Source organism: Mastigoproctus giganteus, chromosome 14 (genome assembly GCF_048544385.1).
Source record: "Mastigoproctus giganteus isolate SK-2022 chromosome 14, ASM4854438v1, whole genome shotgun sequence".
NCBI classification, from domain to species: domain Eukaryota; kingdom Metazoa; phylum Arthropoda; class Arachnida; order Uropygi; family Thelyphonidae; genus Mastigoproctus; species Mastigoproctus giganteus.
The window spans coordinates 20,384,706-20,399,877 of NC_143588.1; the positions used below are offsets into that span (position 1 = coordinate 20,384,706).

Sequence of the window (15,172 nt, forward strand, 5' to 3'; positions counted from 1 at the left end):
ATCAAGGACAATTTGAGCCAATGAGCGATTAGTGCGTCCGTGTAATAGCTAATCAGTGACGAGAAAGCTTCCCGCCCTCAAAGTAGCCACTCGTGCTGGTGGTAAAGGTCCATGCGATGAAGCATTCAGTTGGTTGTTGTTTACGCCATTAACTCGTGTTGGAAATTTATTATGCTAACATTTTTTATTAATTGTGCTATTTATATATTAAATAATAATTAATAATAGTGATAGCCATGTGCAGTTTTTGCCAATCGTGTTACAAAGTTTTTAATTTAATAAAATTAAAAAAAAAGAGTCCACACGTCAAATGCAACATTTCCAAAACCTCAAGAAATACACTGGGTTTTTTTTTTTTTTTTTTTATACTACTGTGAATGCTCTTATGAAAAAAAGACAAAGTTTGGTGTATTTCATAACATCCAGGAGTTACCATACCACTAGGAAGCTGAATTTAGTCAAGAAATAGACTGCTTTAAAATAATGGGAGAAAAATTAAGTTACTCTAAAGAATTTTCTGACTAATTTGTTTATTAAATTAGAATTTGAATTGATTTAACAACTTACTTTAGATTGTGACATGTATGTGTTATAGTCTCCATGACAACCAAGAAATACTGATACAGTAACTGTTTTACCATCTCGGTCAACAGGAGACTCATTTATATACATATCTGAAATTAAAAGAATAGGATAATGCTTATTAACTTTATAAACAAAAAATAACTAATAGTAAATAATTTTTAATGAATGCTTACTTTTGTGATAATAACCATTAAGTTTGATCTGGCTTATTCAACTTCAAATATTTAAAGAAAGTTTTGCTTTTGGGTAACAGGTAAAAGACTACACTAGAAATATTTATGCTCGAATAGACACTAAAAGAAAAAATCTGTTTACTAGTTGCATGGGGATGTGATTACAGTTGAACATTTATTACTATTTTTTTTTTTCTTATTCAAACAACGAGGCTAAGTAAATTCTAAAAATTTAAATATTTTCATATTTTTAGTAGTTTAAAAATAAATACATTAGAAAACCTAAGTGCCATTGTATAGTGTTTTTTATAAAGTGAAATATATATAGGGCTATGTAGTGAAACAATAAAGAGATATTACACTGACTCTATAAATATGTATTTCACATTGGTTTACTACAGTTGGTTAGTCACACAGTTTTTATAGTCAACAAATTCTGTGCACTTTGAATCAGGAGTGGGAGTGCAGTAGCACAAACTCTTTGAGTAGACCAGGGTTCAAGCCCCTGACTGCTGAATACGGTCGATCTGCCAACCCGCACTGGACCAGCGTGGCAGATTATGGTCCATTTCCCTCAGCATGAATTGTTGAGGAGGCTTCCATCCTGCAGTGGGTTGATAATGGCTGCACTTTACCTTTTTTTTTTTACCAAGTACCAAAATTTGATGACTATAACAACTGGATGTGACCACCGTCGGCATAACAGATATGCTCTAAAATGTCAGGTTTATATGGCCATGTAACATCTCTGATTCTGTCCTTCAATTTGCATAATTTATCAGTAATGATGGATGATAAACCCGACTATTAATAAAACCCTGAACAAAATTTCCAGTAGGGCAAGGTCTGACAATCGTGCTGGCCACATAAGCATATTAAAAATGCTCATTTCACTCCACGAAGAGCTGCCATTTGTTGTTGGAATTTTATGCATGCCAAATATCAACAAAGGATGTAACTACTAGTATATATAAGAACTTGAAATTAGAAGTCACAGAGAGAGATGTTTAATTTCTTTAATATATTTTAAATTTAATTTTTAAAACATACATTTAATTTTGATAAAAGTTATTTTCTCTGATATTTTGTAAATTTAACAATGGTTGTTACAAAATCCACATTATATACTTCAGCTGAGGATATTATGACTTAAACAGAAATGGCAGTAGGTGATTCCAGTATGAATCAGGGTCCATTCAGGCTTACACAGCCTGCAGCATGTACACAGTGTACCAGCTGGAAATGAAACTGATGTTATAAGACAAGCTAGTGCTGCAATTTTAAGAAGTAAACATGGAATGAAACAGTGATTGGTCCTCAACACTGTAATCAAGGTCAATGGAAATTACCACGAGCAAACTGCATGTCTCTCTGCATCTGTATTGTGGAGAGGCAATGAAATGAAGGCAAACATTAAGTTTTCTGTTCGAATGGGCACAAGTATCACTGAAATGTTTCATACGATAAAACAAGTGCATGGAGAGAATTGTCTGTCCTATGCATGTGTATTCAAGTGGCATAAACATTTCACCCATGGAAAAAATCATTTGGAAGATGATGAATATCTAGGCCTGTCAAAAATGATTTGAATGTCACAGTTGATTAAAAAAAGGTGCAGGAAATCATTACCAATGACTGACATACAGTGCTCTGAATGACTTCAGGAGATCTGTGCATTAATACGGAAACCATTCAACAAATACTAGCCTACGGATTTGACGAAAATAAACCTGCACACAGTTTGTTCCACATTTATAAATAGACAAACTAGAGTTGAACACTAAAGAGAACTCACTGATGCTGCTGAAAGCATCCAACTTCTTGAATTCATTCATAATGGGTGATGAGATGTGGTGTTTTCAGTACAAACCCAAATGAAGCAAATGAGTGCTCAAGTGGAAGTTGGCAAACTTTCCCAAAGCCAAAAAGTTCGAGAAAGGTCAAAAATCAAAACCATGCTCATCATTTTCTACAACAGAAAGGAAATTGTGCACAAGGAGTTCGTGCCCAATGGCCAAAGTGTTCCTGCTGCCTGCTATCTGAACGTTTCTGAAACATTTGCTGTAGAGATTCTATAATGCGGCCTCAGTAGGGAGAGGACAGCAGTTGACAGATGGCTCTTGCAAGATAGCGTGCCAAGCCAAAGGGTCTCATTGTTTGGGATTTTTGACTAGCAAAAAAATGTCTGCACACTGTCGCACCAACAGTATTCGCCAGACACACCCGGTATGACTCTTTTTTTTTTTCACAAAGCTGAATAGATATTGATGACTTCAGCATCATTCAAAGAGTTGTCGTTGTTGTTGTCGTTTGGTTTTTAGGAGCATTAGCAACTAAGGCCATATTGCTCCGGGGATATGCAGTGGTCATTCCTTGACCTTTCCGCATCCTCCATATTTGGTGGCTCACGGCCTCGAACCCCGGTCTAATCAAGAAGCGTGTGCTATGCACTGCTGCTACTGCCCATCTGGCTATGGAGGCGCCCTCGAAGAGGTGTGATGAGAATGTTGAACAGTATACCAGTCGGTCTTCGCATTCCACCATTCCAGTCACTTCATACAGTATGTGGACGCAGGAGGAATTAACTTTGAATAAACTAAAGTTAGTTTAATCATACATGGGCTCGTTGTTATTTTTTTCTAGTATCAATCTCGTTTTCCAATTGCCACACCATGTATTCAAGGATCAATCTAGTTGAAAATTATAGCTCAACTGCTGATTCTTTTCTTTGATCCTGAAATAACAAGCATACTGATCAAAAATTAAAACATGGTGCATTACAAAAAGAAATTGATTAACTGAAAGAGAGGGAGCTAGGGTCATGGAGGTAAAAAGATGGTGGATTTCGGCTGCTGGAAACGATAAGTAGTTTTGTTAATTTTTGCCATATTCTTCATTAATTAACATATTACATTGTTTCTACAGAGATATTAAACAGGATTACGAGCATTCATTAGCTTATTTTTTAAATTTAACTAGTGATATCTGTAAGTTACAACTCACCGCTTGTAACGGTATTGCTGCCAATATTGTGAAACTTGCCACCATTGTTGTATACGAAATAGCCTAATGTATATTTCAAACTGATAGCGTAAAGCATAAAGTCAAACTAGATAGCATAATACGTAGCATTGTATTAGGAATCAGTTAGCTTAGTATAGTATTATAAATTAATCAATAAAATTTATTAATCTTATTAAATTTCATTGTTAATTAAATTGTATTTAAATGGAAATCATGACCCAAACTACAGGTGTGAAGAAACATGCAGATTAGCCTGAGTGCTATGGATCAGGGGAGAAATTAAGGGGGCAATTCTCCAACACATCACAGTCTCAAAAAATGTACGAAATGTCCAATGTTTGCGGACATTTCTCGAACAGGACATGATCTAGCCAAGGAGGCTAGATCATGTCCTGTTCGAGATCATGTCTATGTGAGTGTGCTAGATGCCTAGAGTGTCAAGAAAGTAAGCACCAACTCAGGGTTCTAATGGGCGTCTATGAGAGTTTGAGGTGTAGGGCAGATTCCCTCGAAGAAATTAATATGAGGGACCCATCGAGCTCTCAGCTGAATGACAGAGCTCACTCCTCTGCATCGGGCATCACAGCAGCAATCTCCAAAGTAGAATGCGCTGGTCCCACAGGGGTTGGTTATTGTATTTGACTCTATTGTCAGGGAGACAGGGAATATATCATACAAAAAAACGATAGGGGGAACAGGACTAGGATATGTCTGCCAGGGGAAAAAGTTGATGACGTTGTGGAGCCGATATCATCTTTTAAGGGCACAAAAGGTGATATTGTTGTAGACATTGGCAATAATGACCTTAAGAGTAAGAGGTCTACAGCTTTACTTAACAAGTACAGGTCAATGTTGAAAAAAGTCGCGAATTAGGATTGAATTTCAAAGCGTCTGCAATTCTGCACGGACAGGATAGGAGGGTGTATACGATAAAAGTAATGTCAATCAATTCAGTCCTTGATAGACTGCGCAAGGCTCATGGGGTAGTATTTTTTTTCAGCTTTATCTATGATTGCTAACAGGGGAGACTGCTTTTACAGGAATGGGATAGACTTAAATAGGAAGGGAGCAAGGACATTTGCATATGCTATAGAGGCAGTGTTAGGTGGGTCGGAAAACTGCTAGCTTGGTGGGGGATTCACAGACTAAAAGATTAACAGTGACCGCACAGTGAGGCACAGACAAAAGTAATTCAGTGTGACATAAGCACTGGGAAAATGAAGTTGAGCATAGGGGTGTGTAATAAGCCTAATGACTCCAATGAGTACAATGACCAACTGTACAGAGAAATAGACTGTTCCATAAATCAGATAGTCTTATAATGGTGGATTTTAACTTCCCAGATACAGCTGAAACTTGTGGGTTGGTCAGTCACACATCAGCAGACTTTTGTGGATTTATTGGATGAATTTTTTCTACGGCAGCAGCATGTTTGACATACAACCAAAGGGAGTAATACTCTTGATCTGATTATCAGCAGTGCTTCTTCATCCATTAACAATCTGCCGATAAAGGAACCACTAGATGGCAGTTATCAGAGTGTACTGATGTGGGATTTACTTAAAGATGTAACTACCATCATGGTTAAGGAGAAGGGTTTTTGCTTTCGTGAAGGTGCCTACAGTGTCCAAGAGAGTTTTTAAAATCAATATAGTGGGACCAACTGATGATGTTACCAACAGCAAATTCTAAATTGGAAGCATTCAAGGAATTAATCTTATCTTGAAATCTACAGGGCTTTTCATGCCAACTAAGAGGCTCACATCTGGTGAGTATGGGCTTGGCAAACCCAGGGTCCTGAGCTGCATATATCATCATTCTTCTCTTCCATGCTTTCTTGGTGATTCCATTCTACTTCTGACTCTCTCTCTCTCTCTCTCTCTCTCTCTCTCTCTCTCAAGGTAATGCACAAATTTTTTTTGGCTGGTGCAGCATAAGCCTCAGGCTTCCTTGCATCATATAGCTAATAACAATAATAATAATAATAATATAGAAATACTGTTCAAGGTTTAGGCTAAATGGATGTCAAATGGCCTCGTGAGACTCGTGGTAGAGAAAAGAAATGACAGAGAACTAAATAAATTATCGGGACACACAGATGCCTATGGTAGATATAAGATAGTCTGTATTCAAGTCACAAAGGACATTAGGCAAACAAAGGCAGTTTACGAGAAACATTTGACAAACAATGAAGAATTCTTTACTTATGTCAACTCTAGAAGAAAGGGGATGAATCAGATTGGTCCACTCGGCATTGACGGTTTGAATGTTGATGAAAATGTGAGGTAGCTCAGAAACTCAATGAGTATTTTGCATCTACATTCACACATAGGAGGTCTGTAGAGAAGTGAAAGTCAGAAGCTTATCAAACTCTGGTAGGGGGCTAAATGATGTGATTCTTGCATGCCTTCAACTGTCACAAGCAGCAGCCTGGAGATCAAGTTGCTGGGGATTTCAAGAGCTGCTGGGAGTCATCATGGAACAAGTAAATACATGGCCTGTGTTAGGGTAACTAAGAGTAAGAACAGGTGCATGTATACTTGCATGTACACCAATGCTAGAAGTATAGTAAATAAATTTTACGAATTTGAAGTGCTGATCAAGGCATCAAAGGCAGATATTGTTGGGATATCAGAGACATGGTGTCACACAGATATAAGCAGTGCAGAATTAGAATTTGGGGAGTACAATGTGTACAGAAAGGATAGACAGGGTAGAAAGGGAGGAGGGGTTATGCTGTTAGTTAAGAAACACATAAAATCTAAGGAAGTGCATCCAGTTGACATTTGTGGAGAGTGCAACGTTGAGTCTGTTTATTGTGACATAAACACTGGAAAAGGGAAAATGAGAGTAAAATGTGCTAAAGGCCTAATAACTCCAATGAATACAATGAACAGTTGTGCAGAAAAATAAAGTGGGCAAGTAAATTAGAATATCTAGTAATGGCGGATTTTAACTTTCCAGATATCGACTGGAACTTTTGGGTTGGTCACTCGCAGGTTAACAAGACTTTTGTGAATTTATTGGAGGATTGTTGCACATCACATTTGTGGAGAGTGCAATGTTGAGTCTGTTTAGTGTGACATAAACACTGGGAAAGGGTAAATGACAGCAGAAGTGTGCTATAGGCCTAATGACTCCGATGAGTACAACGAGCAGTTGTGCACAGAAATAGAGTGGGCCAGTAAATTAGAATATCTAGTAATGGGAGATTATAACTTTCCAGATATTGACTGAAACTTCTGGGTTGATTACTCGCAGGCTAACAAGACTTTTATTGATTTATTGGAGGATTGTTTAGATTAGCATTAGTAAAGGCACATGATGCAAGAAAGCAAGCTTATATAGCATCAGCCAAAAAAAAAACAAAAAAAAAACCACTTCTCATTTTTACCCATCCACTCACTCCAAATGCTTGTCTAGTTCTGCCTTGAATCTATTTAAGCTATCAACTTTTACAGTGATAGATGGAAGTTTGTACCCGCAATCAACCAGCCGCTGCTAAAGGCAAACTTCCGCACATCTATGCTACAACTGGCTTTCTTCAATTTGAATTTATGCCCTCTCAGGCGATTATTCTTAGCAAGAAGAATCTAATAAGTATTGAGCATGCTCAAACCCATTCAAGACGTTATACAACACAATCAGATCAGCTCGCAGGTGCCTAGTCTCCAGACACTGTAATTTGCAAAACTTAAGCCTTTCTTCGTAAGAGCAACCCTTTGTTCCATTCACTAATCTTGTTGCCCTTCTCTGTACTCGTTCCAACAGCTCTACATCCTTCTTAAAATGAGCCCTCCAGCCCTGTTTACAGTGCTCAAGATGTGGCCTGGCCATTGCTTTATACAAGGGGATAATCACCTCCTTATCCCTGCTAGAAAAATTCCGGTATTTCATTGACAAGACACAATGAACAACTCTTACAGACTGTCTGCACTGTTCAGAAAACATCATATCTGCCTGCACAATTACCCTAGATCCTTTGCATTCTCTACCACTGTCAGTGTAGTACCACACAGTAGCTACATTACTCTGGGGTTACTGCTTCCCCATATGAAGTATTTTACATTTGTCAATATTAAACTTCAGTTCCCACCTCTCAGCCCACCTGCTCAACTTTTCTCTATCCTGTTGCAGCAGCATACTGTCATTAGTGTCATTAACAACCCTGCCGACCTTCGTATCGTCTGCAAACTTGGGCATTAGGCCTGATATACCATCATCAATATCATTAATCAATACAGAAAACAACAATGGGCCCAACACTGAACTCTGGGGGACTCACTAATAACATTAGTCCACAAAGAGCAGTGTCCATTGATTACCACTCTCTGTCTTCTCCCACTCAACCATCCCTTTATCCATAGCAGATATTTGCCTCCAAGGCCACACTGCTACAATTTGTGCAGCAGTCTTCCAAGTGCAACAGTATCAAAAGCCTTTCTAAGATCCAAATATATGATATCAAAATTATTCTTTGCATCCAGTTCCTTTGTGACTAAATCATAGTATTCAATCAAATTGGTCAGACAAGACTTCCCCTTAACAAACCCATGCTGTGTCCGAGCTATAACTGAAGCCTTGTCTAGATTAACCAAGAAGACACTTGACATTTTCTTGGTTTACCGGAAATGTGCTTATAACCCAAACTAACTTGTAAACTACTAGAGAAATACATTTTTATGACATGATATGCATTGTTATTCAAATAAAGTTAAACTACAGTTGTCTCAAAGCAAAAATGCAATTTTGTGGTTAACACTGTCTGATACTAAGCCCTTGAATTGTTCTCAGCTTTGGTTCATTTAGGCTTGTAGCACACACAATATCTCATGTGTTATGCTGTTAATTAAGAAAACATAAAATGAAAAGAAGTGTATCCAGTTGATATACATGAACAGTGCACTATTAAGTCAGTTTGGTGTGACATAAGCACTGCAAAAGCAAAAATAAGAGTAGGAGTGTGTTCTAGGTCTAATGACTCGAATGACTACAATGAACAATTGAACAGAGAAATAGAGTGGGCTAGTAAATCAGAATGTCTTATAATGGGGGATTTTAACTTCCCAGATATTGACTGGAACTTGTCGGTTGGTCACTCACACACTAGTGAGACTTTTGTAGATTTATTGGATGATTGTTTTCTACAGCAGCATGTTCGAGAGGCAACCAGAGAGGTTAATACTCTTGATCTGGTTATCAGCAGTGATCATTCGTGTATTAAGAATTTGCAGATAAAGGAACCACTAGGTGGCAGTGATCACAGTGTACTGATGTGGGATTTACTTAAAGATATAATTACCATCAGGGGTAAAGGAAAAAGTTTTTTCTTTCGTAAAGGTGAGTAGAGTGGGATCAACAGACGATGTTACCAACAGTAAATTTTAAGTGGGAAGCATTCAAGGAATTAATCGTGGCTACTACTAAAAGTTTCATACCTATTAAGAAATATTGTTCAAGGTTTAAGCCTAAATATTTATCAAATGAACTAATGAGACTCGTGACAGAGAAGAAAAATGCATGGGATGCATATAAATTATCAAGCGACTCAGAAGCCTATGGCAGATATAAGCTAGTCTGTAATCAGGTCACAAAGGAGGTTAGGCAGGCGAAGGCTGATTATGAGAAATCTTTGGCAAAAGATGCTAAGAAAAACAGCAAGGATTTCTTTACTTATATAAACTCTAAAAGGAAGGGGATGGATCTGATTGGTCCACTGGATATCGATGGTTCGGCTGTTGATGATCCTGCTCAGATAGCAAACAAAAAGAATGAGTATTTTGCATCTACATTCACACATGAGGAGTTATTAAGGTTTGAAAATGGCAGAAGGTTATCAAATTGTAGCAGGGTGCTTAATGATTTTGCAATAACTGAGAGCAAAGTGGAGAAGAAATTGTTGAAGTTAAACATAAGAAAGGCACCTGGGGTGGATGGGATCTATCGAGTTATATTAAAGGAGGCGGCAAAGCAACTAAGCAAACCCGTAGCCATAATTATGAGAACATCCTTGGACTCAGGGGAGGTCCCCACGGACTGGAGATGTACAAATGTATCTCCAATTCACAAAGGGGGATCGAAGGGTGACACGAGTAATTACAGACCAGTTAGTTTAACTTCTGTTCCGGATAAAATAATGGAGTCACTGGTTAAAGATGCATTGCAGGATCATCTAGACACGACTGCAGCAATAATTCAGACACAGCATGGGTTTGTTAAGGGAAAGTCTTGTCTGACAAATTTGATAGGATATTATGACATGGTTACAAAGGAACTGGATGCAAAAAATAATTTTGATATCATATATTTGGATTTCAGGAAAGCTTTTGACACTGTTGCACATGGAAGACTATTGTACAAATTGGAGCAAAATTGTATTAAGGGTAAGTTGCTACAATGGATAAAAGGATGGTTGAGTGGGAGAAGACAGAGGGTGGTAATTAATGAATGCTGCTCTTCATGGACTAATGTTATTAGTGGGGTCCCACAGGGTTCTGTTTTGAGTCCACTCTTGTTTTGTATATTTATCAATGATATTGATGCAGATATATCAGGCTTAGAAGTTTACAAATGATACAAAGGTTTACAGGGTTGTTAATGACAGTAATGGCAGTGTGCTACTGCAACAGGATCTAGATAATTTGGGCAGTTGGGCTAAGAAGTGGCAACTGAAGTTTAACCTTGACAAATGCGAAGTACTGCATATGGGTAGAAGTAACCCCAGAGAAATGTACCAACTGTGTGGTACTACACTTAAGGTGGTAGAAAATGAAACAGACCTGGGAGTAATTGTGCACTCAGATATGAAGTTTTCTGAGCAATGAAAACAGGCTGCCAGGGCAGGTCATGGGGTTTTGTAAATGATATATAGGAATTTTGCTAGCAGGGAGGAGGAGGTGATTGTCCCTCTGTATAAGGCAATGGTGAGGCCGCACCTTGAGTACTGCATACAGGTCTGGAGGCCTCATTTTAGGAAGGATGTAGATTTGCTTGAGCGTGTACAGAGAAGGGCAACAAGATTGGTGAGGGGAATGAAAAGATCGTCTTACCAAACGGCTTAAGTTCTGCAAATTGCAGTGGCTGGAAACTAGGCACCTGCGTGGTGATCTGATTGAGGTGTATAAGGACTTGAATGGGTTGAGCAAGCTGAATTCTGATGGGATCCTTCCACTTTAGATTATGAACCTAAGGGGGCATAAATTCAAATTAAGAAAGACAGATGTAGAATAGATGTGCGGAAATTTGCCTTTAGCCAGCGGGTGGTTAATTGCTGGAACAAACTTCCATCTGTCATTGTGGAAGTTGATAGGTTAAATAAATTTAAGGAGGAACTGGACAGGCATTTGGAGGAAATGGTGTGATTTTTTTTTTTTTTTTGGCTGATGCTGCATAAGCTCATACACTTGCTTTCTTGCATCACGTGCCACTACTACCAATACTATATGCTCTTTCATTTCGCTCAAAGAATTTCACAAATTTGTATTTTTCTATATCGATATTGCTTTTCTTTCTCTTTCTCTAAATCTTTACCAGGATGTTTCCTTTTCACACTTTATTTACAAGTATTCTACTCATTTTTATGGAATAAAGCACAATTACAGTATAAGGAGGGGACGCGCTTGATACACATAAACAAAGCAGTGCACATGTAGCAACTGAATAAACAACACAGTAAAGGCAGAAACACACTGTTATCAGCTCATATGCTCACATTTTGCTAAAGCGCATTTCTGGAGGTCACTACCATAAAACAATAAAAACAATTTTCAGTTTCCAGTTTATTGGGCATTCCTGCTAGTGGAATCTGTTATAAATGGGTAGTAAAAAAAAAAAAAAAAAGGTAAACTGCAGCCATTATCAACCCACAGCAGGATGAAGCCTCCTGAACAATTCATGCTGAGGGAAATAGACCATAATCAGCCACGCTGGTCCAGTGCGAGTTGGTAGATCGACCGTATTTAGCAGTCAGGGGCTTGAACCCAAGGCTACTCAAAGAGTGCGTGTTGCTGCACTCCCGCTCCTGACCACTTAGCGATGGAGGCCTTAATGGGTAGTAAACTAGATCTAAATTGCATTTGTGATAATACCGATAGCTGGAATTCTGTGGGTTTTTACGTTATTATTGTGAAATTTATTTCCTCTTCACTGAAATCTTCAATCATATGAAAAACAGATAAATTTTCAGTCTTCACTTCATTCCTATTGTGTTGCATGTAGCTGCGGTGATTCCCGCATTCGATTGTCATTTCTTGTAAATACAGAGGCGAATTGTGCATAAGTGAATTCGGTTGGTGGTATATACGACATCGTTCCCCTATTTAAAAATCATGTATGACTGAATTTGTGTAGTGTAAACACGCGTTATACGAGGACTAACTGTACTGATATTAATCTCACCTAAGAGGAATCAGGAGGAATCGTTAAGTATCAAAAAAAATTATTAAGAAAATTCATATGTTTAAGATAAAAGCAATAATATCCCTTATACTGCAATATACCATTGACATCTGATGTATATCGAACCTTTTATGTGTAACCTCCAGTTGTTCATATTGTTATAGCATGTTTGCTTTTTCTTTTAATAAAATCAAACATGTGATACACTTTATCTAAAGTAAAATCTTCTGGCTTGAGTGGCATTCAGTTGCATATAAGATGTGCTTATCTCACAAATTAACTGATATTCATTTACAAGATAAACCCATATTACATGCACCAAGCAGCCAAAATACTGCAAATACATAAAGACTGTTCTAAGAATGAAGTGAGATACTATATACGACATGGTATATATTATCATATATTTATTCTGTTCCCGGTAAATAATGGAGTCACTGGTTAAAGATGCATTGCAGGATCATCTAGACAAGACTGCAACAATAAATCAGACACAGCATGGGTTTGTTAAGGGAAAGGCTTGTCTGACAAATCTCAATGGTTATTATGATGTGGGTACGAAGGAACTGGATGCAAAAAATAATTTTGATATCATATACAGCAGACTCTAGATTAACCGGGATCGGATAAACCGGGAAGCAGATTAACCGGGACACTTCACGACTCCAAATAAAAAAAAATCAACGAGAAATCAAAAAATTCAAGTAATAACTTGAAAAGGTATAAACAGATATGTTGCAAGTCTTATAATAAGTGACAGGCAGCATTATAAGTCGTCATTGGGAGATTAGTGTACCTATTATCTTGCAATCCCCACTGTCTTCACAGCTGACGCTCAAAAAAAAGACCAAATGTTTAGTTTGTTTTAGTGCGTTGCATTGATTGTTGTGTTCCGTTGGAGCGCAAAAGGACAAATTTTGTTTCTTTATTTATGTCAGAGATGTCGGAATTTTTTTTATAGTATTTTTTTTTTTTTTTTATGTTTAGAAATCGCGAAAATGATGGGCAAATGCAAAAGAGTTGTGTTTTCAGTTAAACAAAAACTTGAAATTATTCAAAAGTTTGAAAACAGTGGATCCATTAAATCTCTAAGGAAGTGGTTTTCAACATTTTTTTAATAACGGCACCCCTAAGTAATTTATTTTATTTTGCGGCACCCCTACTCAATTTTCTGCCTGTTTGATCCGATTCACTCTCTGTATATATCCGTGTGTGTATATATATATATATATAATATTAAAAAATATATGTTATATGATATTTATTACAATATAATTATAAAAATTACATTTCATAATACAAGTTATACATATACAGTATATAATTTTATTCTTTATATAGAAGTACTAAGTAAACATCAATTATCATCATCATCATCAGCCATTTTCAATCCACTGCAGGATGAAGGCCTCTCCAGCAACTTTGCAGTTCCTTCTGTTTTGAGCACTGGCCATTAGCATTAGTAGAGGCATTTCATGCAAGAAAGCAAGCTTATGCAGCATCAGCCAAAAAAAAAAAAAAAAAAAAACCACTTCCACTTCACCCCTCAGTTCGTTCGAAATACCTGTCCAGCTGAGCCTTAAACTTATTTAGGCTATCAACTTCCACGACAAGGGATGGAAGTCTGTTCCACCAAACAACCACCCGCTGGCTAAAGGCAAATTTCTGCACGTCTATCCTACATCTGTCTTATCTCATTTTGACTTTATGCCCTCTCAGGTGATTATTCTGAGCGAGAGGAAGAATCCCATTAGCATTGAGCATGCTCAAACCATTCAAAGCTTTATACAACTCTATCAGATCACCTCTCTGGTGCCTAGTCTCCAGACACTGTAATTTGCAAAACTTAAGCCTTTCTTCATAAGAGCACCCCTTTTTTTCCATTCACTAATCTTGTTGCCCTTCTCTGTACTCGTTCCAGCAGCTCTACATCTTTCTTGAAATGAGGCCTCCAGACCTATATACAGTACTCTAGGTGTGGCCTGACCATTGCCTTATACAAGGGAATAATCACCTCCTTATCCCTGCTAGAAAAATTCCTATATATCATTGACAATACACCATGAGCTACTCTTGCAGCCCGTCTGCACTGCTCAGAGAACTTCATATGTGCCTGCACAACCACCCCCAGGTCCCTTTCATTCTCTACCACTGTTCAGTGTAGTACCACAGAGTTGATACGTTGCTCTGGGGTTGCTGTTTCCCATGTGTAGTACTTTACATTTGTCAATGTTAAACTTCATTTGCCACTTCTCAGCCCATCTGCTCAACATTTCCAGATCCTGTTTGCAGCAGCATAATGTCAGTAGTGTCCTTGACAACCCTGCCTACCTTTGTATCGTCCGCAAACTTCGACATTAAGCTTGATATACCCTCATCAATATCATTTATGAATACAGAAAACAATAATGGACCCAACACTGAGCCCTGAGGGACTCCACTAATAACATTAGTCCACGACGAGCAGTGTCCATTGATTACCACTCTCTGTCTTCTCCCCCTCAGCCACCCCTTTATCCACAGCAGCAATTTACCTCCAATGCCACACTGCTCCAATTTGTGCAGCAGTCTTCCATGTGCAACAGTATCAAAAGCCTTTCTAAGATCCAAGTATATAATATCAAAGTTATTCCCTGCATCCAGTTCCTTTGTGACTGCGTCATAGTATCCAATCAAATTGGTCAGGCAAGACTTCCCCTTAACAAAACCATGCTGTGTCCGAGCTATAGCTGAAGTCTTGTCTAAATGATCCTGCAGTGCTTCTTTAACTAGTGCCTCCATTAATTTTCCTGGAACAGAATTTAAACTCACAGGTCTATAATTACTTGTGTCAGCCTTTGATCCTCCTTTGTGAATTGGGGTGACATTTGCACATCTCCAGTCTATGGGTACCTCCCCTGAGTCCAAGGAAGCTCTCATAATTATGGCTAAGGATTTGCTTACTTCCTTTGCTGCCTCCTTTAATATAACTGGATAGATCCCATCCACCCCGG

At 38.0% G+C, this 15,172-nt stretch overlaps 1 protein-coding gene across 1 annotated transcript in view; it reads right to left on the reverse strand.

Moving 5' to 3' along the window:
• The window catches only part of LOC150075004 (uncharacterized), a 1,344,778-nt gene that overhangs the window by 388,168 nt on the left and 941,438 nt on the right, over nucleotides 1-15,172 (reverse strand). Inside the window, exon 24 of the mRNA XM_090389033.1 lies at nucleotides 568-674. Within this exon, the coding sequence (XP_090245159.1) occupies nucleotides 568-674 (107 nt within the window). The remainder of the gene's footprint in view (nucleotides 1-567; nucleotides 675-15,172) is intronic.